General features: G+C 37.8%; 1 protein-coding gene across 1 annotated transcript; it reads left to right on the top strand.

Moving 5' to 3' along the window:
• Positions 1-1042: 1042 nt before the first annotated feature.
• LOC108669811 (histidine-rich glycoprotein-like) lies at positions 1043-25514 on the top strand. Its single transcript, XM_018157221.2, has 2 exons — positions 1043-1400; positions 23055-25514. Exons 1-2 carry the CDS (start codon positions 1377-1379, stop codon positions 24084-24086), a joined length of 1056 nt encoding a protein of 351 aa, XP_018012710.1. The 5' UTR covers positions 1043-1376; the 3' UTR covers positions 24087-25514.
• Positions 25515-26471: the final 957 nt, after the last annotated feature.

Genomic DNA, 26471 nt, shown 5'->3' with positions numbered 1-26471 from the left:
TCGAGAAAAAGTGTATCTTTATCGAGAAAAAGTATTAAATTATTACACAATACAGTGTTATTCTAAATCATGGACCCAATTTAAATATTTACTCCTTATTTAAGTAAATTCAAAATTAATAATTTATACACCAATTGAAAGAAAAAAGATTCAAATTTTTAACCTATTAAAGGGAAAATTGAGATCCCTATTGGCATCTTGATGTCCGAAACTTTTTGAATCAGTCACTTCTCGAGCCTTGGATAGGAGGCATAGGAAATGAAGATCAGGCTCTACACTTCTGGCCACCGAGATCACCTGATCTCACCCCATGTGACTATTTCTTATGGGGTTACGTCAAGGAAACTGTTTACGTCCCGCCTCTACCAGCAAACTCTGTTTACGTCTCGCCTCTACCAGCAACTCTGTTTACGTCTCGCCTCTACCAGCAACTCTGTTTACGTCTCGCCTCTACCAGCAACTCTGTTTACGTCTCGCCTGTACCAGCAACTCTGTTTACGTCCCGCCTCTACCAGTAACTCTGTTTACGTCCCGCCTCTACCAGCAACTCTGTTTATTTGGTTTTGGCCTCTACCAGCAACTCTGTTTACGTCCCGCCTCTACCAGCAACTCTGTTTACGTCCCGCCTCTACCAGTAACTCTGGTTGATCTGAAGAATCGTATCACTGCTACGGTGCACTCAGTAACAGAAGATATGCTATCTCGTGTGTGGGACTAGTTAGGCTACCGTTTAGATATTTGCCGTGCAACACATATTGAACACCTATAAATTTGTAAAAAATAAAATTTTTCTCTTTCAAATGGTGTATAAATTATTAATTTTAACTTTTCACTTATATAAAAACGATTTTAATTAATTGGGTTTATCATGTAGAATAGCCCTGTATGTAGTTATTGTTGTTCAAAATCTTAATGTCACAATTTGAGACATCTGAGGTCGTTAGACATTTGTTTAGCTCCTAAACTTGCATATGAAGGATTCTAGTGAATTTCGAAATTATTCGAATAGCTTAACTGAATCGCTTAAATCAATTTCTTTTTCAGGTGACTTGAAATATTTTAAAACATTCTTTACTTCCAATGACCAATGATCAATTTAACCAACCTATTTCCGAAATAGTTTTACGGTTCGAAATCGAATTATCGTCTTTGTTCAGTAGCGATATTCTTGAGAGGCTCAAAAGAATTGCGAATTGAAATTTCAAGCAAGGCTTGAAAATTTTCATGAGATGAACTCAAGTTGTTGCATGCTTCAACGCCCGACAGCAGCAGCCAGCATTACATATAATACAACTAATTACAAACAATACAACTAATTACAAATAATACAACAACATTACAAATAAGTAAATAATTTCTAAAGAGTCGGAAGCAGGATGAGGGTCTGCACTCTGATACAAGTAAGTACCGTCATTCAAGAGTGCATGGTTATTATTCTATACTAATTGCCGTGAAAAAAAAAAATAAATTCATGTGATAGAATTTTAATTTCAAGAATATACATGTAGTAAGAATAAATTTATGTAACAACTTCTTTTTGAAAATTGGATGGAATTGGCGGTTCCCAGCGGTAAGAGATTTCTTTATCGCAATCTTTGTTGACATTAATAATTTATGTTGAAAAAGTAAATGATGCTCAGACACGGAAAATAAATTCGATTTCATGTTCCTAGAGGAGTTCAGTTGGAATTTTTCGATTAGTGGCTACAACAGTATTTATTTAACGGTGATTTGTACGCCTACTGTCGATAGGTCTACTGTGTTGGAGTTTGAAAATCAAACAACAATGCACCTGTTACAAATCAATTAATTATCCTTTCTCGTGCTATGTATCCTTCACTGTATTGAATCTTTTTCCAGTGTCGTAACAATGTCCAGTAAAGGTCATGCTCCAATGTCGCCATTTTTTGCGTATTTTACCGGTCGTACTCCGATAGTTTACGCATAAATATTCTGTCTGATCTGTTTCAAGATTTCGCTGATCTATTGAGTTCATGATTATGCAGTCCGTTGAACTATAATGCCCCTCCAGGCATCTATTAGATATAAATACTTCCACGTGCTTGATAATTTCATTATCATTTTCTATTTGATGCTTATACCAATGATCCAGGAACTGCTGGTGTTAGAAACGACACGTAAACTAAAAATAAGAAATTTTCTATTCTACGCTCTTGATCTGCACGTGACCGGAACTCTCACAGAATATTTCTTTCTTCCGGAAGTTTGTCGAGAGAAATACCGGATCCCGAGACGACGCGACTGCGGGCGTGTTCGATCCTGAGACGGAGACCGTTGAACGCAAGGTCGGCCGTTTGCCGGCGCTGGAATCTAGCATATCTGTCGTGATATTCACACGTATTGTTGTGAAACTAAAATCTGCAGTTTCTGAGTGCTATGCTACACGCACAGGGCTGTGAAATGTTATATATGTTGCACGCATAGGGTGGTCACGAAGACATATGACCGTGTTAATAACCTCTTCCCCATGCATGGAAACTCATTTTCTTCACACAAGCTTTGATTGAATTGAAGCCAATTTTCGAGCTAAACTATTTGTAAAATATTGACGAACTACTGAGATTAAATCAAGATATTTCATCAAACTCAGGAGGACTGTTAGGAACAAGTTCAGATTCAAGTTGCACTTATGTTCATTAGATGTGATTAAATGCATCTTGAATCGCAAAGATAAAATATAACTCAGTACTCACTGCAGTGAGTGACAGAGAGCGCATTTTCTCGTCGACGAAAACGTGAAGTCACGGACGGACAGACGAACAGACGGACAGACGGACGGACAGATAGGGCGAGCAAAATGAGATGATTGCATCAAGACAAAAAATAGCGGCCTAGTCTCAGTGAATTTGCGCTTGGTTGGGTTGCTGCACGGCTCTAAACTGTGGCCATACCTGAGCAGAGTATTGCTATATTGTCCCTAGGGCAGCAGGACGAGCTGAAGTAAAGAGCACAGGCCGACCGCCCTCAGCGATCGTCCACCTGACCTCATCTTGCAACAGCGGCTCCTGGGTCACCGGCTCGCGCCTCCTGGGTCGCCGGCTCGCGCCTCCTAGTTAGGTCACCGGCTCGCGGCTCCTAGTTAGGTCACCGGCTCGCGGCTCCTAGTTAGGTCACCGGCTCGCGGCTCCTAGTTAGGTCACCGGCTCGTGGCTCCTAGTTAGGTCGCCGGCTCGCGGCTCCTAGTTAGGTCACCGGCTTGTGGCTCCTAGTTAGGTCACCGGCTCGTGGCTCCTAGTTAGGTTGCCGGCTCACGGCTCCTAGTTAGGTCACCGGCTTGCGGCTCCTAGTTAGGTCGCCGGCTCGCGGCTCCTAGTTAGGTCACCGGCTTGTGGCTCCTAGTTAGGTCACCGGCTCGTGGCTCCTAGTTAGGTCGCCGGCTCACGGCTCCTAGTTAGGTCACCGGCTCGCGGCTCCTAGTTAGGTCGCCGGTTCGCGGCTCCTACGTAGGATGAGGGTTAAGCACGTGTAGTGCGTGTGATACGTGCACGTGAGTTAGGGGCAGCCCACGTGTACAGTAGGGTGTGTACTGTGAAATGTACAAAAAATATAACTCAGTACTCACTGCAGCGAGTGACAGAGAGCGCATTTTCTCCTCGACGAAAACGTGAAGTCATGGACGGACATGACGAGCACAATAGAGCATTTTTTCCGTAAATGAGAAAATGCGCTAAAAAGTACTTTAAATCCCAAATACTATGTCTATTTCGTCGACGAAAGCTTGAGGTCACGGACGGACAGACGGACAGACAGACGGACATGACGAGCACAATAGTGCATTTTTTCCATAAATGAGAAAATGCGCTAAAAAGTGTGAGTGTTGCCAATGCCGGTGCGAGTGCAGAAAGTTTCAAGCGCGTGGGGAGAGTGTAACATGTAGGTAATGTGTGTTTTGTGCACTTGGTATGCTTCGTACGTAGTTAGTGTTTAATAATTAAGTGCATTGTGTGCATGTTCACGTATTACGTTAGCGTATTACATTAACATGTGAACTTGTGCTTGGCAAGGACGGATGTGCATGAAACACGTACTTAATGTGCGTGGAACATGCACTTAGCGCGCGTGTCCGGCAGTGACGCTTGGTAGGCGAGGTCTGAACTTGTTCCCAACAGTCCCCTTGAATTTGATGAAATATCTTCATTTAATCTCAGTTAGTCGATCTTTTGATGGCTGGACGTCATGCAAAACCTTTTGATAATTAATTCACTTCAGTTGCGTGCTCTGCGTGCGAAGAATTATCTATTTCACTATTATAATTCGTTCACATTCCCATGTTACCATCTTCTTCGACGTCATTATATTCCGGCGATACCATCATTCCGTTGCTGAATTTGAAAGTACGTCTTTTGTCTCAGCTCATAAAAGAAGCTCCCATCAGGGAAGGAAAAATACAATTATTCAATTATTTAGTAGTACAAATTAGATTTCATACGTTCTTCAAATTTGCAGTTTTGTTACAACAATACAACTCAATATGATTAACCTCCCAGATTAAATTTTTAGAGTGGCATATGAAAAAGCGAGCGGCTTTCATATAATACTGACGAGGCATAGAAACTTTGATGCAGCGTACTTACGCAGAAGGCAGGGATAGTCATCCAGGGGGATGAATATCATGTAGGTATATTTTCTCGGGTAATTATTGTCACTCTTCTCTGGAATTTTGATCTGTGAAATACAGGGTGATTCATGGAAACTTCCTGATTTAAAAACGCAATAAAAAAACTACTTAAGATATTATTATAATGTTAAACTTATTGAAAAAATCATTACCTGAATATTTGTGCAATTAAGTTTTAAAAGTGACATCGGACAAATGACGCCCCCCCCCCATTGTCAATGCATTCGGCTTGGCGAATGTCGTTCTTCCAATGAGATAGGGTCCATGGAAAGTCATTGTAAACAAACAAAACAAGATAACCCTATAAATAATCACACGGAGTCAAATCGGGGGATCGGGCCGGCCAGAGAAGTTTTCGAAGAGATGAGGCGTTCTGTAGAATGTTCTTCAATTTTCTTTCTGTTCTTTAATGTTCTTGTTCTAGAATGTTCTTTAATGTTTTTTTTTTCACACACACACTCCCTCTGAGATTTTTCAATCTCAGAGGGAGAAAACTCTGCAAAACGGCCATTATATGAACTCTGCAAAACGGCAACATTATTTTGCATGTGTTGAATACATATTTTATTTGATGTAATATTTGAGTCACTGGACGAACACATGACCAATAACGCACACTAACGACTTACGTTACGTCTTCCTCAGCATTCGACTTCGTTAGCACAAGCAGGGTAGGGCCGGCGTTTTGCCAAGTCATTGCGTTAGCTCTGTAACCTTCAACTTGTTATTGCAGCATCGCACAAAATAATCATCGTGTTTCATCGGTGTTATTTGCGCGGACGTGATCCCATCATTTGCGAACTTTAGTGACTAAAGTCATTTTAAACCTTGTTATTCTCTGAGTAATTATATTTATATTTTTTCTTAGAATTATGGATTAAAATAAGAATGAAATATTGGTTATACCACTTTATGTTAATGCAATAAAAACTTCTATTACATATATTTGCATTTAGAGACATCAGGATGATGGCTGACTTATTTGCTCATAGGGTTCAGATATTTATCGCGGTGGGAATTTACGAATTCAAGACAAACACAACTAAAATCTAGAGTATGATCGTGTTATTTCTTGTATGTTGCTGCAAAACCGCAAACTTTTATCAACTTATTCAAAACAATCTAATATTTGGAGACGCCCGATGCAATCGTTGACCTTCACCCGAGAGATACAGGTCAGCTCTTTCTTTCCGGCTATATTTTTTCACAAATACTCATCTGAGCCCGTTTTTTTGAGAAGTCTTATGCAATAAAGAGAGCCCAGGGCACACATTATTTACTGCTTCTATCCTCGGTGATCTTTGGAGGTGGCAACTATACGATGGGCTCGACTGCCTGATGAGCGTGGAGGGCGTTTACGCAACATATCTTTAGAAAATTTCTGTAGTAGTCACAAAAAATTCATCTGCATCGTCGGAAAATGACCTCCAGATTCAAATGTATTCGATTTATAATGAAATTTATGGCATCAAAGATAATTGTTGCTCATGAAACAAACTTGACCTCATTTGTAACTCCAGGCTTCAATCTTTCATTTTAAAAAAGTCCTGAAAGTTGAACCTAAAAAACAAACGATTAGCAGCCGATATTTTTTTATTTCACTACGCTTCAATTCAGCTTATAACTCGCGTATTTAACAGGGAAATAAATGTAACTACCACAAGCAGAATCAACAGCTTTTTGGAAGTTCTATGTAAACGATAAGAATGAGCTACCATGCAAAGACCAATTTACTAGTATAATCCAACTTAACGTCTAAATGAATCTTTAAAAATTCAACTTAAATTTACAACAAGATCCATTAGCTACCTACTCCAACTTCAACGAAAACGCACCGCATGGAACACGCAGTCATTTCAAATCCATCATCTAAGCCCAATATGAACCAGTATGTCTCAATTTAAATTAAAGCATAAACCCCCATCATAAACGGCTCACGGCTTCGTATTCGTCTTGAACTATTCAAATAACCACGCCTTCAATACATTAGGAACTTAACTTATTTATTTGAATAATTTTTCTATAATTACTCATTTTCCATAAAATTTGTGTAATTATTTATTATCATGATATTAATGAGGGATTGGAGCCTCAAGCAAGCAGTCGAGCGCAGTTTTGAAATTCCTGATGTTCGCTCGAATTATAAAATAAAAGGAGAGCGCTGTGCCGATTGCGCTATTTCCTGGGAAAGAAGCACTCATTTTCCCCACTGTGAGTGTTACGAATAATTTTGCTGCGTCACTGCCGCCTATTGCTTTTCCCTCACCATTCGTCTCTTGAATTCTTGAATTTTCATTAGAATTCCTGACGAATTTCAGCAAAGTTTCTTGGTCTTGCGAGCATTATTGTGCTATACTTTTTGCACCGTTCGTTGTTTTTGCATTTCATAATAATACATCAGGTTGTTACTAAACTCAGTCTTCACGATTCATTATAATTGTAGACTGACAATCAATTCCCTTCAGCCAAGGTGTGCGCAGTATGATGTAACTCATGTGACCTTTAATATAAATCAAGTTCATTATTATTCTGGTATCCCTGCTTTCACAGTTCCCATGGGCGTTATTTTTTAGTATTTCATTTTAATTTTGAACATGTTTTTTTTTATCAGGAATTTGCCATTACTTAACTCGATTGCAGTACGGTCGCTGCGCGTTTGGATTTACGGTACAAATAAAAAATGATTTATCAAGCAACTTGTACAAGTCACAAGCCTTTGATATTGAGAGACGGTGGTGGCAACCTAAACAACTACAAAAAACAACCTCGACCCGAAAAATATAAAAAAAAACTTCCTTCTGCCTTCATTCCAAATGATCATTTACCGTCAAATTAATTCTTCTCTTATGATATACGTTTTTAATTTAATTGTGTTTGTTTTTTACCAAACGAAGTTTCTTTTTTTGGAGACTCAAAGCCAAAGACCGAAATTTTCGGCGCTTGATAAAATTTATTTTTTTTAATCTCAATGCTTATCGTGTGATATTAAAGCTTCATTAATTATTTTCCACCGTCAAAGCTGCTTTTTTTCAAGCTCATCAACAGCATTAACAGACGCATAACGATCTGTTCTAATCTATCTATATCATTAAACTCTCAATGACATCTGGGCTGCGGCTTCATTAAAATTCTCAAGAATTTTCTTTTTTGTGACCTGAAGTTCAATAAATTTTTAATAATTAAAGAAACCATGGTGCAACTAACAATTTAAGCTATTATTTGAATTTTATTTCACACAGCATCTAAATTATTATTCATTTTCATGTCAAATTTCTAATCTCAGAGATGATCTCCACTCGCACCTGCCTTCCGGACGTGTAGGTCTGTCGGTAGGTGGCAAGGTCGTCGGGACGTTCACTTTCGTCTGAAACTCATGCAAGTTTACTGAGCTTCGAGCACCGGCTTACGAAACGACGAGTCAACGAAGCGTCGCGATCGCTTCGTTTGTATCCAGAAGCGTACGTAGTTCTCGAAAATGATGGCGGTATCGCAAGTGCATCATTCGATTAATATCTGTTTCTCTAAACCCTTCTCTCACTTACGGTCGAAGGGAATTATCTCATGTGTTTTTGCTACTAGCGTGATCCTGATGGAAGTTGCTGATTTACTTAATAAAATAGATAACGATTTTTGTAACTGAAATAATGCCGATTAATTAACTGATTTGACGACTGGCCTAATAAATAATATATTGGTCAAATAACTAAAACAAGGCTGACTTACCTACTAAAATAATTGCTAACTCATTTAACTATTATTTGTCGTACATAACTAAAAAAATTTTTAATTGCTAACAAAAATAGTTTCTAACTTGCTGAATAAATTAAATGATCGCAAACTAAATAAGTAGATGAGCAAGTAGATTCCTAAGCCTCTCAACATAATAGGTAGATGACTTGCTAAAATAATTACTTACTAAATATATGATTTTTAGCTTATTTAACTCGCTTGCAATCAATTATGATTTGTAAAATTAATGCAGACAATCGCCATAGAATCGAGGTCGAGGAAAGCAAAATTAATGCGGGCTCCAGGATATGCGGTAATGGTGAGAAAATAAGGGTTAGTAAAATGAAAGAATGCAACAGAATAATTATAATGTGTCGTGCATTTAATTTTATTTTAGCTCAGTGAATCATATTATTTGCTGCAAGCTTGGCTGACCAGAATGATAATTGGTGTAATAGTAAAAAACTCATTTCGATTCCAGTCTTTTATAACTTGCATTTTTAGACGCGCCGCAATGGTAAAATATTATAAGAGATATGCATGACAAACGGTGTTTAGAAAGCAAATAAGAAGAGATACACAAAAATTTACAATAAAAACATAAATATGCTCAGATTACAATAAAGAGTGCGATAGACCGATGAAGATCATTAATGATAGAACGTAGAGAAATTTATTGGCCAATTAATGAAATAATAAATAAATTAACAAATTAAATGACTGAATGAAGTCTCTAGGGCATGTCAGACATCGCTATCGGAGTCTCAGACTACTTTATATATTCTCATAAGAAGTGAACTTTTAGGCGCGACTACTTGTTTTTCATGAAAATTCCAGTAAACATGAAAATCGAAATGCTAGTATCAAGACAAACAGCGGCTGAAATGATACTCGGTCATGTTGAGATAACATCTAATGAAGTTCTCCATGCAGATTATTAATCAACAGGAACCTGAATTTCTCAAAATGCACAACTCGCTGCTAATCTCACTTGTAAAAATCGCCACATTCACCATTGTTATCCAAATGATATTAATTCAGTTTGTGTAAGAGGGCCATAAGCAGGCCAGGAAGTTACTCGAGCTGCCCTAGGCATGCAGATGATGTAGCCAGTGCCGGTGGAACAACTTTCACTCTCCTCAGCTTCTTCTCGGTGACCATTAAGCATCATCGGCTGCACTTTGGTATTACACTGGAGTAAATTTCGAATTTTATGTCGAAAAATACGTATTAAAATTTTGTGTTGCTGCTGAAAACAATAAATTTTCAGCGTAAAAGTGGAGTAAATACTGAAGTCGGACTGTAAAGTGTCGTATTTAAACCTAGTGTATCTGCAGGTAAACATAAAAAAACCAGCTCGGTGAAACTTTAATAGCACAACCGTAAAGGCATGTGCAACAGGATAAAATAATCATATTCGTATGTTTGAAAACAAAAAGCCCATGACATTGTGTTACTCTAATAGAAACCTCAAACGAGTATTTACAAATTCTTTGACCACAACTAGAACCTTATATTTGTGGTTTTGCGTAGTTTATCAAGCCTAAAATCTACATCCCTATGATATATACTGAAAGCCATGTTTTAAAAAATGATGTTTATGTATCTGCATGCAAATTTATTACGCAAAGCTTAGGCCTTGTGGACAAGAATATGATTTCAGGCGCGGGAAATTGATTTGAAGGCAGCGCACCATGCAGCATGGCTCTGGACCACACGTCCAGGAATCAGGATGAGGTTATGAGGTCATTAGAAATTATTTAATGGAAGGATCATCGTTATGGTTTAAGGGTTAAATGTATCGTTAATTTAGAACCTTAAATTGAATCATTTCATGATCATAAATGGATTAGCCATATAAATGATTTTTTAACATACCTAAATTATCTGCATAAAAAAATAACAGGTGAATGGAAATTTTCATTATCGATCTCAATCGTCACTCAATCGCTGAACTACAGATTACGGCTTTGGATCTGTTTTTTTAAATGAGGGTTGAAGCGTTTTGCTATTATTGATTCCTAAGCGTAAAAGAAAGTTTGAATGTAATGGATGGGACGGCGTTCACGCGGAAACCCGACACACATCACATTTGCTTGAGGTAACATATTTGGCTGAGAGTGCAATAATTGTGAATGAAAGTCCCAATTGCAGAAGTCGTTCTCGGTGAGTGAACGCAACTTATTGACAGGCAAAATGTTTGCAGGGAGCGCAGGACGCACGTATTGCGCCATATTTTCGGTAGGCAAGCTCTTCATTAACATTTGCTCTGTCACGCAATAGACCAATTTCCGCGTTTTGAGAAAACTGTTGAACTTCTAGAACTCACGCACGTCATGAGCTGATCATTCTACTTTTAACATTTTATTTCTACTTATATATTTTATTATCCTTAATAAAAGTCGACTCTTCACCAATGTGGAATATTGATTGGGAGCATGAATATATAATTCAGATATATCATTCATCACATAAGATTTGGGATAAATATTCAAAATTAACTTTCGAAGGTAAAGTTAATTTAATTAACACTTTCAGCTCATATATGGTAGCAAAATTGAATCATCCAGAAGTACTGTTATTTTTTAAGGACATCGAAGAAATTTGTCTCTGCGCTAGTCGAAACCTAAGCAACCGAACACAAAATTTACTTATTAACTGCGATTCCGCTGCATTCCAACTTTGTAAAACAGCGAGACTTTTATGCCCCTTTCAAATTTAAATTAGAGTCAGGGTTCAACGACTAAAAATTTTAGAAAATTTTCTCTTCTTAACATGCTTAACTTCTTCATCGCGTTCAATATCTCAGATGTGATAATTATCATATGCTGTGTATATTTTACCAACTACGTCCAAAACTTCGAAAGATTTATGAAAAAAAATGTCACCCACACTCTAGAAAAATATGACCAACTTTATAAAAAACACTGTGGATGGGAAGTAAAAATTGTGAACTGTGGATGAGATGTAAAAGAACGAAATATAAATATTTGTTATAGAACTGAACTGCTTATACCAAATTCCCATGGACTTTGTTTTGACAATCTGAGAAATCGAGTTCAGATAGTTGACCAATATGGTGAAGGGAAAAACACTTGTATAATTTTACATCAGTACTTAATGTTTGAAAAATGTTGAAGGAATGCTCGAACATTTATATTCACTAAAAAACACTAAATTGATCTCGGCTGATGTGATTACTTTTGATTACATTCAGAACGTGGCGAAGTCGAGCAACGTATTCATAAGTATTATTATCTCAGTAAGTAATTCAATGATTTTGTTGATGTCTGATTGAGAAAATAAAAATTCGAGTTAGAATATTATCACATTGTTGAAATATTGGTATTGCAGTGTAAATTTTACCAGCATTTCTCGCTAAATTTTTACCAGCATTTCTCGCTAAATGGTTGTCACAGGACGAAGTGTTCTTATTGATTCTTTCTGCAAATAAAATAACAATTTCTTGTCCGTTACATCTAAATCCTATAAAAACAATCAATAGTGAGGATTTCATAATTCATTGTAACTCGTACTGACTTCTCTTTCCATAATTAGACTGACTGCTTAATCTTTAGTTACACTGTATCAGCATACAGGCCCAACGCGGGATTCAGACCAGTATTTTCGATCAATTCAGACCAGGCACACACACTAAACCATGGGTGTTATGCTTGTTACTGCCAATTATTATAAACTTAATATTTCATTTTGTAGAATATATATAAATATATATATTTCATTTTAGACGAACATTGCCACGCACAATTTTGAAATGAATTTGAAGCCAAGGTTCTTGTTTAGCCATTCCTTCTGCATTAGAAACAGATGCTGCATTTTAAATACCTTAACCTTTCAATTTTTTTCCGGTCTACAGCACAAAGTTCCCTTGCTGCTTACTCGAAGGCTCACATTTTTTTCGTGGTTCTTTACTATCACTTCGAATTTTATGAGCACCATTTAAGGGGTAAGTGTAAGTCAATGTGCGCCTTCTGCTGCTCTCAATCTCGAAATGTTTTTTTTTTATGTCTTCACCAGCCTTATTTTTTCGATGTGAATTGAGACATAGAACTTCTATCAACAACTGAGTACATTAAAATATATATTTTTATATTTTGCCCCCTTTATCCTATTTATATATTACGTTTTTCTTTCATGAAATGTATACAGTGTTTATCATTTATTGTGTCAGCGATCATCGAAAATCTTTTGTAATAAGTGCATTAATCAGCAGCAACCCTCATTTAGGTTCGGCAAACTATAATATTATGGCGGTCAGATTCGGATCTCAAATAAAAACTAAGATTTGTTTATCTATTAAACAACATTCGATGGTGAAAAATTCACGTCAGTGTGCAATGAAACTGTAGGAGTAGAAATCTTGGCATAAATTTCATTAATATTTTGTGTGAATGCTTCCCTGTTTGAAGAAACCATATCGCAATTAAAGGAAATGAGAAACTCAAAGTACCCATCTGCTTCTCAAAGTCTAGGATAAAATAATTCTAAATAGTTTAAAGTCTTTTAAATGTTTTATATAGATGACGTAAAACGTGTAGAAATTAAAAGTTAAACGCATGGAAATGAAATACTATACCTACCTGACAAATTTCTTTGACAAAGCTGTTCATTACGGTACTTGTTACGCATTCATACTATATTCTTGACCATGAATATCGGCCATAACTTTGAATTTACATACTAGCGGATATTCAGTTCTGCGATTTTTGAACGTTCAAATCAAGAAGCAAAGTAATCAAGACGAATTGTTCTACAAAACAATGTTAACAATTATGTAGGCAATACAATGCATTTATTTCTAACTATTGTGTTCTACGCTGTATTTGGATATAGGCAGTTAGATTCAGTTGCGTAAGTGAACGATCACGATTAGAAGAGCAGGCTACTTTCAAATTAAATAAACGAAGCAGAAATATTTTACATGCCGGTAATATAGATACGAACCAATGGTCATTTTAGATGAAGAAAAAATTCTAAGTAATAAAGGTTTGTTGGTGCAACGTCTTTTAGCACCTCAGGTCAGGCGGCATTTAGATTACCTTTTAGGTCTAATGCAACTCGATTTATCTGCATATATTACCTATCAGTTTGAAGAGTTCATCACAGAGTAACTGAAAACGTGGCATAATTGAAATAACTAACAGTGAAGATATCTTTGATTAGCCTAATTAGCCACAGTTAGGCTAACTTTCTTAACGACGGTATAAATACGTATAATATGAATTTCCAAAATAATATAATGGAAATTTAAAAATTAATTCAGTTAAGTTTGGTTAGGATGAACCGCAAGCATCCGTCAACATATAATCAGCAAAAAATTATTTTCAGCTGGAAATCTGTAGCTCGACAGCTCAGATAACAATTCCTGGGTAGGAGCTGAAACGAACAAAGAAATCGTTTATTTTTATCAACCGTATTTTAAGTATTTTTTTTTTACTTTCATATCTCACTATACAAGCATGCATGAATTGGTCAGGCTCGACCAATATTGACCAATCATGAATTGGTCAATAATGAGTCGTCATTTACTTGCGAAGAGTAAAGTCGATTGCACGGTCGATTATATTGAAAAATCTAGAATTTCAAACAAGTTATTTAAATAGACCTGGAAATAGAATAATGTAATGTGGAGCTTTCCCTCTAGCAATGGGTAACCACTTCACCAAGAGGAAATAAACTATTTTAAATTGAAATTGTTAAATATCAATTTCTGAAACTATGTTGTCATAAAATGTAAGAAAGACATAAGCAAGTGCAGACGAGTGACTTGAATTTGTTTAGTGTACATTGAGGCATTTGGGTCGAACGTCTAACGAGGGTTGGAAAACAGAGAAAAAGTTTTATCGAATGACATGTTAGCAGTTATACTTTTCTCCTCCTAGCGTTAACAGTTAATTTCTTTTCTTCGCAATGAATAGCAATTTATAATTATTAAACTTCCTTCCTTACTCTATTCGCTTCCTATTGCCAGCAGTTATTCTTTCTCACTTCCTGCAGCAAGAGTTATTCTTCACAGTTTGTATTGCTATCTGTCATTCTTTACACGCTGACATTCGCAATGCCCGCATAAAATGCCAGCAATTGCACACGCAGAAGCTGCCACCTTTCCCTACCTGAAGCCAGTCTACCAGTCTATGCTCTTGCACTTTCAGTATGCAAGAACTTCCTCACTTTCCCTCTCGACGGCTTGGCATCTCAGAGGCTGGAAAGTGAGAGTGAAAACCTCGTGAGATCTCGCACGACTGCTGTCATCTTGATGGGGGACCTGCCATATGCTCGCTGTAAACTTGGCGTCATGTTACCTACCCCCAACTCGAGATAAAGCTTTCGATAAATCATGCATCGACTTCAATTTGTCTGTCCGTGTATTATGGGCTTAAAACTGCATATAACCGAGGTGTTGAAGATCAAGTTTAAAGTTATAAACCCACCACAGGCTGTAAACACAGGCTAAGAAAATTGTGAACCCACCTCAGGCTGTAAACACATGCTAAGAAAATTGTGAAGCCACCTCAGGCTGTAAACACAGGCTAAGAAAATTGTGGACCCACCTCAGGCTGTAAACACAGGCTAAGAAAATTGTGGACCCACCATTGTATGTACAGGCTGTAAACTAAAACTGCGGATCGCAGATACTTATATAGGAGGGATTCCAGATCACTGGAGAGCACGTAGTCTTTATTGGAATTACGGTCATGTGAGAAATGAACGGTTAATTCAAATTAAGATTAAAGCTCAATTTTGCCTCGAAAAATCTACGAAGTGAATCAAGATGGTACTCATTTCTCTTAAGTGGGTATCTCTTATTTCCCCTGTCGCTGAATTTATTGCATTCATAAAGCCCAGTTGACTACTGCTGCTACTTTCGCTTTCTAATCCCGCGAGTAAGCGGACTGGTGCAGATGAGGGGTAAGGAATTGTCCATGATTATGAACTGTTCATGAGCTTTTTACCTCAGTGCCCTTTCTAAGCTAGAAAAATTCAGGGAGGTTCGTAGTCATTCATAATTCGCAGCCTTGTTGCACTTGATGCTGACAGAATTTAGAGTTAACGGACGAAAAATACAAACTAAGTATTAAGTATCAAGTATTCCTAGATTGTGGGCCCATAGAATGTCGTAACTTAAAAAAATTCTGATATTAATATTTAACGATATGTACAATTGACGATAACTATCTAGTTCTCATTTCCCACATTTCTCGGTAATTCTGAAGCCTGAACTATGTTGGAAAGTATATTGCATAAGTTTGGCCTGACGAGTTATCATTGCTAACATTCATGTTTGCCAACGAGTCTATGAGCTAGCGAGCGCAGAGCTGGACTCGTTACGCAACGTCAGACAGCCTGCAGGAAGTTGCCGTGGAGACCGACTTGTCGTTTTCGAAATTCTCTGATCCTACAGGAAATCCTTGCTTCTGGAGAATCCATTAGTCGACCTTGTTCATTTGATCCATTAAATAATCTTGTTCATTATTTGATCCATTGAATCACCTTGTTCATTTTATCCATTAAATCATCTTGTTCGTTTGATCCATTAAGTCGGCCTTGTTCATTTGATCCATTAAATCAACCTTGTTCATCTGATCCATTAATCATCTTGTTCATTTGATCCATTAGGTCGACCTTGTTCATATGATCCATTAAATCAACCTTGTTCATTTGCTCCATTAAATCAACTTGTTCATTTGATCCATCTAATCGACCTTGTTAATTGATCCATTAAATCAACCTTGTTCATTTGGTTCAAGCCCATGAAGTTCGCGCTTGTTTTTCCCTGCACGCACAGAGTGGTATAAGAATAACAGCTCGTTTTCCATGACTAACATTTCTGAAGATGTATTCAGAAGGTAAAGTCATTTCAACAAACACTTCAAAGTGAAAGAAGACAACCTTTAACGCGAAGTATACATGCGTGTGTCAGCATTGAAGTGTGTGCTGTGTTACACAAGTCGTGATCATCGTGTTGAGGCAATGGAAAGTTAGTAATCTTTGCCGAGACGAAAGCTCTGTGTACGGAACATTTGTTTAATTTGACGTGAATAATATAAAATACATAAGTTCTGATTAACATATCATCTCATGCGCTTTCGACATCGAGGCACATGCATATGAGTTTTACGAATGAATCGGTTTACATATAAGGGTTGATACCATTTTGTATCAGATGGTTCATTGTTCATACGTACACAATCTGTCATAACATATATAATAACATATGTAACATATATAACCTACATGTGTTCATAAACTGTCGCAAAATACATAGAGGTTCATAAAAGGAGATTTCGTAGATATAAGGGTAGACACATTTTTGCGTCAGATGCTTTATTCTTCCCAACTGTCATAATATTTAAATTAAAAATGAACTTGCAATTCAGAGCAAAAAGATGTTATTTTACATTTATTTCATAAATACGTCATTTCTTACTCATCTATCATATTTTGGTTTTTCTTCGTCAATATTGTCAGCAGGTACGAAGCAGCAGTTTGTGGTCACGCCGGTTAGACTACAGTAGTCATGTATGTCTTGATTTCCCGCTTATTAACGTTATCTGTGCAACCTACGATCAGAAAAATTGAGACTTTCTCTAAATTGCGATGGACTTCTTGCCTTATTTAGGTCCATCCTGAGTCAGCTATGACCGGCAAAAAGGACGTATCAGTGCTTCTTGCAGAAAGAGTGTCACTATTTGGAAAAAATGACCCTATAATTTTCTTAGTGTACAAACTGTACATGGATACTTAAGCACCTAGCTAGGTCCAGCTTTGAACATCTAATTCTTACATTATAAGCCGAAAATTATTGGAAAAAAATTTTCGACAGTTAACTGTAGCAATCCGAATTTTTATTTCCTTCTAAGAAAACCTCATCAATAATTCAAAGGAATAAAGCCATAGTAGAAACTTTTGCACGGAAATATGTATCAATCCATCAGTTAAAAAATATGTTTGCATATGTATGAAATTTTGTTTGTGACTCCAAAAAGCCCACATTATTACCCTGTTGGAATCGACCCTCCGAAGTCTTGAAAGTATCATTAAACTGGCACTTCTCTTCAGTATTTTTTTTTCAGAAAAAGTTTCATTCCCAAAAAAGAAGCCCGATATTGCGTATGTAATGAGTCTGCACTAAAATTTATTTAGCTTTCAGGGAAAACAAATTACAATATTTGAGAACGAACCATGCTGCAACTCGACATACTTTGTGCATTATGACAACAACTTGGCTTTCTATTGCATTTGGTCATTAAAATAAATTATCTGGATCGTCAAGTCAGCTTATATAACCTGAACCTAATTTCTTACTTCATCCTCAGTGATGGACAGAGTCAGTGTCTACTGCCACAGACAAGTCATTATTTGACACTTTCCTGTGGATTTCTTGTCATTAAATGCAATTTTTTACCCCGCAGTCGTTATTGCAGTGACTTTAATACCTACAATTACCGATTTTTTTTGGAAATGTCGTCGCGCTGTGTAATTAAGATTGGCATTATTTGACCCGAGCACTATTAACGTGTCATGGGTGATCCAAAGGACGAATTATTCGAGTTTCGAGGGCCTATCTTGGATCCAATATCCTCATTAATTTTTACCAATAAACTATCACAGAAACTTTGACGCTTTGTTCATACACAAAGCATGGAGGAAATTCCAATATACCCTCACATAAGACAAAGAACAACTTTAAGCGTGAAGTGATTTTGAAACAAAATAAAATACTTCTAAAAAAAACTTTTTAAAAAACCACGTTTTTCTTGTGGACTAAAAAGTAGAAAATAAATTATGGCTCGCCCCAAAAAACGTGTGTCGGGCAGATTTATGATTAAAGCGAAAAGCACACAACACGCGAATTTTGGAAATTTCTTGACGTACGTATCGATGATACGCAGCGTATCATCGATATACGCAGTCTAAACACGAATATCCTCTCGAGGATGACGTGCATTATAGGTTCCCAACCCCTGCTTGTGAGTTTCTTTAGAGTTTATAACTACTGCACAAAGGTCAGCCATCCTACATAATATTCATTTTATTTCAGTTAGCCGCGCAAATGCACGAAAGAAAATTCTTTTCGAAGTTCTGTAGAAAATTGTATTCGAAGGGGATACATTGTTGTTCCCGTATTTATCTGGGTGCGTGCCTGTAATAAAGAAAGGTTCGGTAATGAAAGAATAAATACGCCTGGAAACGTGCAACAAATTATTGATTATTGTATTGTCATCGGGAGCTGAGCTTCCCTAAAAGTTTCAGAGCGCTAGCTAGCGGGAAAGTTGGTGAAATATCGATTACAAGATTTGATCATCACAGACAGACAGACAGACGGACACGAAAGCGAGCTAAGAAAAACGTGGTAAAATATGTTGAAAGCCTATAAATGATTTAACGAGCCGTCGCTTGTACTCAACCGAATTTAAGGCAGCATTTCAAGTTATTTACCAACTATATTTTTTAGGTTTTCAGAAGTGCGGTTTTTTGGCAAATGATTGAACTTCTCCACTTGGGGTCAATAGTTTTGCTTCACACGTGCCTGACCTTCGTAGCAGGACATGGCCGACTTTCCAGCTGAGGAGCATTCACTTTGCAAATTTTCCATAGAACCATTAGAAATCGGGGATTCACTGCGCAGGATTATCAGTATAACCATTAGGATTAGGGCATTGACTTTGCAGGATCATAAACAGAACTGAAAGAAGTATGACATTCACTTCGCAGGATTACCAGTAGAACTGATAAAAGTGAAAGTTGGGCGGTGAGGCGGCGTCGCGTCCGAGTTGTGGGATGAGTTGCGGAAAAAACCTTATCTTTTACCTTATCTTGAAAGTTTTTATCATTTTAGTCTTTGAAAAAGGATATTGTTTTGCCATATGTTGAAATGATATTATAATATCACTGCATCTATATGAGGACTTTTCATTTTAACTCATCTTCGAAAGTCCTTATAATTTTACCATATCTTTAAAATACCATATTATTTTACCCAGCTCTTAAAGGCCTTATAATTTAACATTATTTGTGAAATACTTTACCATTTTGTCTTATTTTTGGTAGACCTTATCATTTCACCCTATTTCTCACGCGGCCTTTAATTGTTTTATGAATATTAAGGATTTCACCACATTTGACAAAAAAGAAAACTAGCTGTCAAGTATTCTCGTCTGGCCAAGGTAGAATGATGTGCAAATTTAGTTTCCACAGACCTGTCGCTATTGCCAGGCTAGCAATGGAGGCCTCGATCTGTTGCTAGAAGGCTTTAATATGTATGGTGCTGGTGTTGGATAAGCTAATGAGGTCATCAAGTTAAATTCTTACATTTTTGTTATAAGTGTAAAATAATGTAACGAGAGGCTGTCTTGTTGAGTGGGGTCAGATTTTCCTTTTCAATCAGCCAATGCCAAAGCGAATGGTTCGATTTTGAGTCAGCATTCTAAATTCACATACAGTAGACGTTCAGCAACCTTGCGTGAATCTGAGCAACATTTGCTTTCAATGGTGGCAACCTTGCCATTAATAGCTCAATCACTCCAAGCTCGTGTTGTGGGTATTGGGTCAAGCGTTTCTGGTAAGATATTTGCCGTTCCAGCTATGGTCCCAGAAGAAGATCCGATCGCTTGCAACGCAGTCATTATCACTTGAAGTTAACGCATCAGTTGCTTTACATTCTTCGAAGTGTTGCTTGGCATGCCACGCGGATAACGTGTGACTTTGCTTTTTGCCTTTAAAAATTCTTGGTCAACTTACGATTTATGATTACTATTATATGAGTATTTGTTTTCGACTTTGTGCTCTTAACATTATTTCAATTAAAATCATTGGCGGCGTTGGTATCACAAAAACACAATATGTTTAGTGCTCCTATAACAGTATGATTCTGTGTCATAATTATTTTAGAGACTATTTTAGTTATTTTAGTTACAGATTTAGTTTTAGATTATAGTAAGGTATAGATTACTCCATTGCATTATTGTCAAAATTTAAGCTGAAGATTCACCAAATTTGTTTTTAAATTTTTTTCTGTTGAAACTTTATTTTTTCTTGCACGATAATAAACCAATACACAACCACCTGAATAAAGTCTACAATAAGCCCGGATAAGACCGGATTTCGAAACAGAGTCCTCAAGAAATGGATGCCACAAATCACACTCAATTGTAAGCAATAGGAGTGTGAGTAGTACATACGAAATGCGCCAATAATGTCTATGTCAGGCACAATACAAGCAAGGAGTAATTGCGGCCGGAACACTCCGAGCAATAAAGTGATACTGATTTCTAAATTCTTCGCGGCTCTCAGACGTATAATTCTTAACAACATTGTTGACATGGACAAATCGATGCCTTGCACCACGCACCGGCCGCAAGCTTGTTGCATCACCCTGTACGCTACAGTGGCTCTCTTTCATAAGCATATACGCACAAAGGCCGCAAGCACTTCATTTCATTCCTTCCCTAGGATCATGAATGTTGACATAAATCTAGGGAATCTCCTTAGTGATAAATTGATCAAAAGACTCATCCAGTACCTCAGTATTCATAAAGCAATAATTAATTATAGTTAGCTTTGAACTTAATGCAGAATTTTGCCTGACAGAATAATATTAACCCGACATCCATTGCTTCTAATCCCTCAGTCGACTGCGTGGCAACAAAGAGATACATTATCTTGCATAAATTTTTGTAATTAAAATTATACCTGGAAGAAAATGTTCATTACTATCATGCAGTCCACGCAATAATTATAGAAATGTTGCATCGTTTAAAAGCAAGTTCAATATAAGGACTCCAGGATTTGTTTATAATTCCAGCCGCCAAGACTCATATTTAAATTTGAATCGCGAAGCATAAGAAAAAAAAACGAGGATAGGACACTCCGCGTGAATGGATCATTGTCGTAAAATTATGCGTAAGTATTAATGGAAGCTAATTTTTTCATTTTAGACGCGGTTCAGGTTTCAATCAAAATGTAGATTTATCTAGAATTTAATCAACGTCTAATTTTCCATTCCATTTGTAGCTGAAAACTGGCATTAATTTAATCCTATGATGATCCAAATAACACAAATTACACAAATTTCCCAGGCTGCACATGACATGAACCTGATACACTATTCTATCGAGGGAAAGATCTTTCTTTTTCATTGCGTGTCATAAATTTAAACCCCTTCACTATTATTGATCCACATCTTCCCTTTGTATACACTCCATCAATATTTTTATTAACTACACATAATTCATTTTTACAAGAGTCTGATGTGAATAAAGAATGTAAAACCACCAAGAATGACGCAACAGAAGGTTGTATACAGCAGTGAGCCGGAACAATATACCACGCCCGCAGTGACTTGTTACACCGAAAGCGTCAGCATTAATATAATACATTTGTCACGCTTCTTGCTTGAACGTGTTCTGCAAATCTAAGCATATCAACTTTTCGCCTCATAAGTGTTGAGCGAAATACCGCACGTAGCTTATATATGCAACGAAACAAAATACCACGACACGAAGTTTCATAATAATGCAGTGGTTACGGCAAGCTATGTGCAAGTTAGATCTACAGTTAACGTCCTCGCTTCTTCTCCATGGGCCACATTCTTGAACTTCGTCTATCGTAACCAGGAAACTCTCGAGCGAGGTTGTCTCACAACGCTCGTCCATTTTTTCACCTTTATTGTTAGACGGCGAGCATCTCTCGCTCCAGTTTGATTGTGCGAGCGTAATACTACAAACGAGCAGTGAAAGCATTGCGGCGCAAAATGAGGCTGGCTGATGTCTGGGTTTCGTATGCAGGTCAAAGGGGTGCGGTCAATTTGAAAAATTGACGCGAGAAGCGGCGCGGGAAATTTTTCCGTTTACGCATCGGACACGCAATTGTGCGGAACTGAATTTCGGTGAACCCACGTTGTGAAGCCATGGAGATGAGAAACTACGCAGGAATGAACTGCAGACAAACTTTTTCCTGCTTGTCAAAATCCTCTTCATAGTCCTCTTGTAACAACCGCATAACTAATCTATTATTTCCGAGGTAATTATTGTTCCTGTATTGTATTTCATTTGTATTTGCATCACGGGGGGTGTCGGACCAGTTCAAATAGGTTACAGCCTAAACACAAATTAAGTTTCAGTGTCATTATCAAAGTTATTTGACACATGTTTCGAAACCAAATGTATTTAGCGCCACAGACATTATAATTAACAATTTTGGGAGCTGTTAACATCATCATAGTCATTGAACCATTTTCAAAGCTAAGGTTCATATTTTAACTTTTAAGGTGATTTAATATGAATAATTGAACTAAAATTGTATTGGGACATAAGTTGCGAACTAATTTTAATAAGCACAAAAACAAGGGGCTAAAGATCACCAGGGGCTAAAGATCACCATTTCCGGAGTGTGTTGCGGGTTTGTGACCCGGTTAGATGCGAATATTCTGCAATCATTAGAATCGGCGACCCGCGACAGTCCACACAAGAAGTAATTTCCAAGGTCATCAGTACTAGATTTTATTTCTATGAAAAATGAAACGAGTCCAATTGAGAATCCAATTGTTAACAAGAGAAGACTTGCTCAGATCAGTCACTATTTCCAAAAGCACATATTTTTCATTTGCCACTTCAAATGACTAAAAAGTTGAAAATTTGAAGTAACACAATTCTTAATATTGCAGGTGTGGGTCTTGGGCGCCTCTTGTCAAGCTTTCCATCTCCTCTCATCTGACACTTCGAGACACGACTCTTTGGGTTCATCCGAATCCAGTTTTTTCTCGCCTTTAGGACGGGAAGATCGGCCATCGAACTTCCGCTTATCGCGGAGTCCTGCTCAAAACGACGAGACCTTCACTTCAAGCTTGCAAACTTCTGAACCTGTTGTGCGGCAGCGGCGCGACGGCGTCGACCGAGTTCTGTCCATCTTTGGGGGCGCCCTGCCATATCGGTCATCCCGGAGCCATCATCATCGACCGCAGCAATGGCGTCCAGTGAGACCTCATTTGGGCTCTGTGAAGCACCGTGGACCTCCTCCTCCTCGTCATCACCACTCACATCATCCCCCGCATCATAAACACTTTCGAGGAGCACTAAAGCACCATGGTCCACCGAAGCACAATGGCCCTATACACTTCAAGAATCTAAGTCCCCCAAAACATTTCCATCAACATGACAACCATGGAGAACACCACCACTTTGAAGAGCATCACGGTGGTGTCGTTCACCACAACGGCGGAGACGAGTATCACGATGATGACATCCACCACGGAAGCGGCATTCATCACGACAGTGGAATCAACATTCATGATTCCCATAAGCACCACGGTAGTCCTGAGTATCATCATTACGACGACCATAGCTTGAACGACATTCATGACGGAGTTCAGCCTGACTACATCGTCGAGTTGAACGCCAACGACCACGATCATAACTTTAGACCGTCATTAGTGGACCCTCATAAACCACAATCATTCAAGCCCCTTGAATACCATCATTCTCATGAAAATTCCCATGATTTATTGCATGACCATGGTCACCTTAGCGGTATTGCAGAACATAGCATCTATAGAGGCGACGTGCCATTCAAAGTCGTCACTAACGATAAGGATCATATTCATGACGGCCTTGACCCAGGAGGAGTGAAGGGACTAGATCCTGAACTTATCTCATTTATTAGCGAAAAAACACGGCCGTACGTCATGGGTATATTGTAAAGACGCAGCAAGCAAAACAAATGACTTAGTTTCATATTTTCAGCCATTCATCGTTGCCTTACAGGCTGCATATTGTGGTCAAACAGTACCAAATGAGAGTAATAAATCTCCAAATAATTGGTTTCACAAGTGAATCAAATGACGTTACTTTCAAGGTCTCGAGTTGTCCTAAAATTATGCGTCTAAACTCTAAAGCATATCACAGGAGACCATTGCTACTAATGACTGGGATTTGCATCCAGCCTATAGGGTTTCTTACGTGCAAATTTTTAACCAATTCAGGAGTAAGACTCCCACATAAATTTGAATAGGCGAAATACTATAGTTTTTTAATATTTACGCAACGAGGCGTATCGTATAAGAAACCCCGGGGACCGCCAGAATCATGTAAATGGATAACATATATGTTACAATGCTAATATAATCAGGGCGAGTGGTGATTCCATAAGTAAACTACGAATCCCTAAAAAATTTGATCGAAGCAAGTTGTCAGCTATGGTGCGAGTAATATTTTGACCGGCACCTGTGAGAAACTCATGCGTAATGTTGAACGTAGACATGTGCGGCAGTCCAATGCAAGTAGTGTGGTTGTGAAGTGCTCTGAAATATATAACTCATCATCTCTGCTTGATTAAAAAACATTCTTTGTTTATTGTTGAAACGAAACTTGCAACTCCTAGCTCGCAACTCGCAAGATGAAACGAGCATAGGTAGCAGGATAAATGTCATGATTGTGAAGTTCGTGACGCTTCCCAGGTTTTTTTAAACTATCGAACTATTGTTAAGAAGGCGGTTTACTGTCAGCATTTGATTCCTTTTCTATCGCATAGTCTTGAGCTAAGTTTCCCATATTTATGTGTTCTGAAACCTTTCCCTACCATGGTACGGTGCAAGGAGCTGAGAGTCTTTCGATCACCAACACGGATTTCATGTTATCATACGTAAGAGGTTTTAGCAACTATAACACAAAATCATTTTGCGTTTCACATAGAAAAAATATATAGTAAAGAATTCTGTTTCTGTATTCCAACTAAAAAAATTGAATGGAAACGCGATACCGCAAAAAAATACGAACGGAACTCAAAATGATCCGGTGCTATTAACTAGGTTCGCGAATCGATCTAATTTCATCTATCAGATGAAAAAATGCACTGTCTATCCAATTAAAACAAATTCTCTCCCTATTTTTATCAAAGTATTGAGGATAATCTAGTCGAATTGAGAGCACTACATAAAATCCGCATATGTTTCGAGCTATTATATATTGTCACGATCTGCTTTCTACGAATCAGGACGATTAAATGCCACACTTCCTTTCCGAGGGCTAAAATTACTATCACCGACGAGTTAACCAAGGTTGACCTTAAGCTGTAACGAGCGTTCATTCCATCATTATTATTTTCTATCCTTGCAATTTTTTATTATAATGTCCGGATGCGTTTTTGGTCTGACTGGCCCGATAATATATAATTATCTCAAAGTTTAGTATTGATTAATAACCGGATGATCTTCTTAGGTTTATTTGAGTTGAGGGTCCAAGGGTTCGTATCTAAGGTCCGAATAAGCGGCAGGTTGATTGAGAGGCGAGTTTCTTAGTTATATATTTACGAACTAGATAGGAATACAAGGAAGCTTGGTGATAAGTACACAAGGTAGGTTTTAGATGGTTACTCTAACGACGGAGGCTACTCGACGCCGGAGTCAGGCCGTGATCGTGCGGACTACATGATGATGGCTTACTACGTCTCGCCTGGGGCTGCCTAAGACTGACTGAAGGTCTGCTCGAGGAGCTTATATAGGCATGCTATAGTGACGTCACGGAAGTGACGCAGTAAGTGCTAACACAAGTATGGGAGTTACGGTAGACAGCCTGACAATAATTTGAATAACGACTCGTGCTGCCAGAAGCACCTACCAGCCTAGTCTCTGTCAAGATACACTTGTAAACCTGATTATTAAAAAACCGTCGGCTGGCCTTGATACACTGGTCCGTAGAGCATAATCTGAAGATTCTAATTGGTTCCACAGAAGGTTAGCGACTCGTGTGGGTTTATCCTCAAATTCGAGTATTGATCGATATATTCTGTGCCTGATATAAGCCTGTATTTTTCCAAGTACCCCGTTTGTTGTACATAATACATATCATTGAACATTATAAGAACGTCTTGTGAATTCTAAAATCTTTTGATCGAATGGATTTCATGCTTACCTATGCTACGTATTTAATAGTATCATCAATTGTTAAAATGGTTACAATAGTTACTGATTCTATTTACAATTATAATAAAATATACCAATTGCTTGGGATTTATTTACGATGGTGGACGGTACCAAAATCTTCAGTAATAGTGTATGATGCGTAAAGCAATAGAACGACGTGGTAAC

This window comes from Hyalella azteca, unplaced genomic scaffold, assembly GCF_000764305.2.
Source record: "Hyalella azteca isolate HAZT.00-mixed unplaced genomic scaffold, Hazt_2.0.2 contig10992, whole genome shotgun sequence".
In the NCBI taxonomy this organism is placed as follows: domain Eukaryota; kingdom Metazoa; phylum Arthropoda; class Malacostraca; order Amphipoda; family Hyalellidae; genus Hyalella; species Hyalella azteca.
The sequence above is the reverse complement of the archived record's forward strand: the minus strand, read 5'-3'. Positions and strand labels throughout refer to the sequence as shown.

Bases quoted from the DNA above. Each gene is read 5' to 3' on its own strand.
- LOC108669811 (XM_018157221.2), top strand. From the start codon at position 1,377: ATGAGGGTCTGCACTCTGATACAA. The intron at 1,401-23,054 runs GTAAGTACCGTC...TTAATATTGCAG, and splicing joins GGGTCTGCACTCTGATACAA to GTGTGGGTCTTGGGCGCCTC.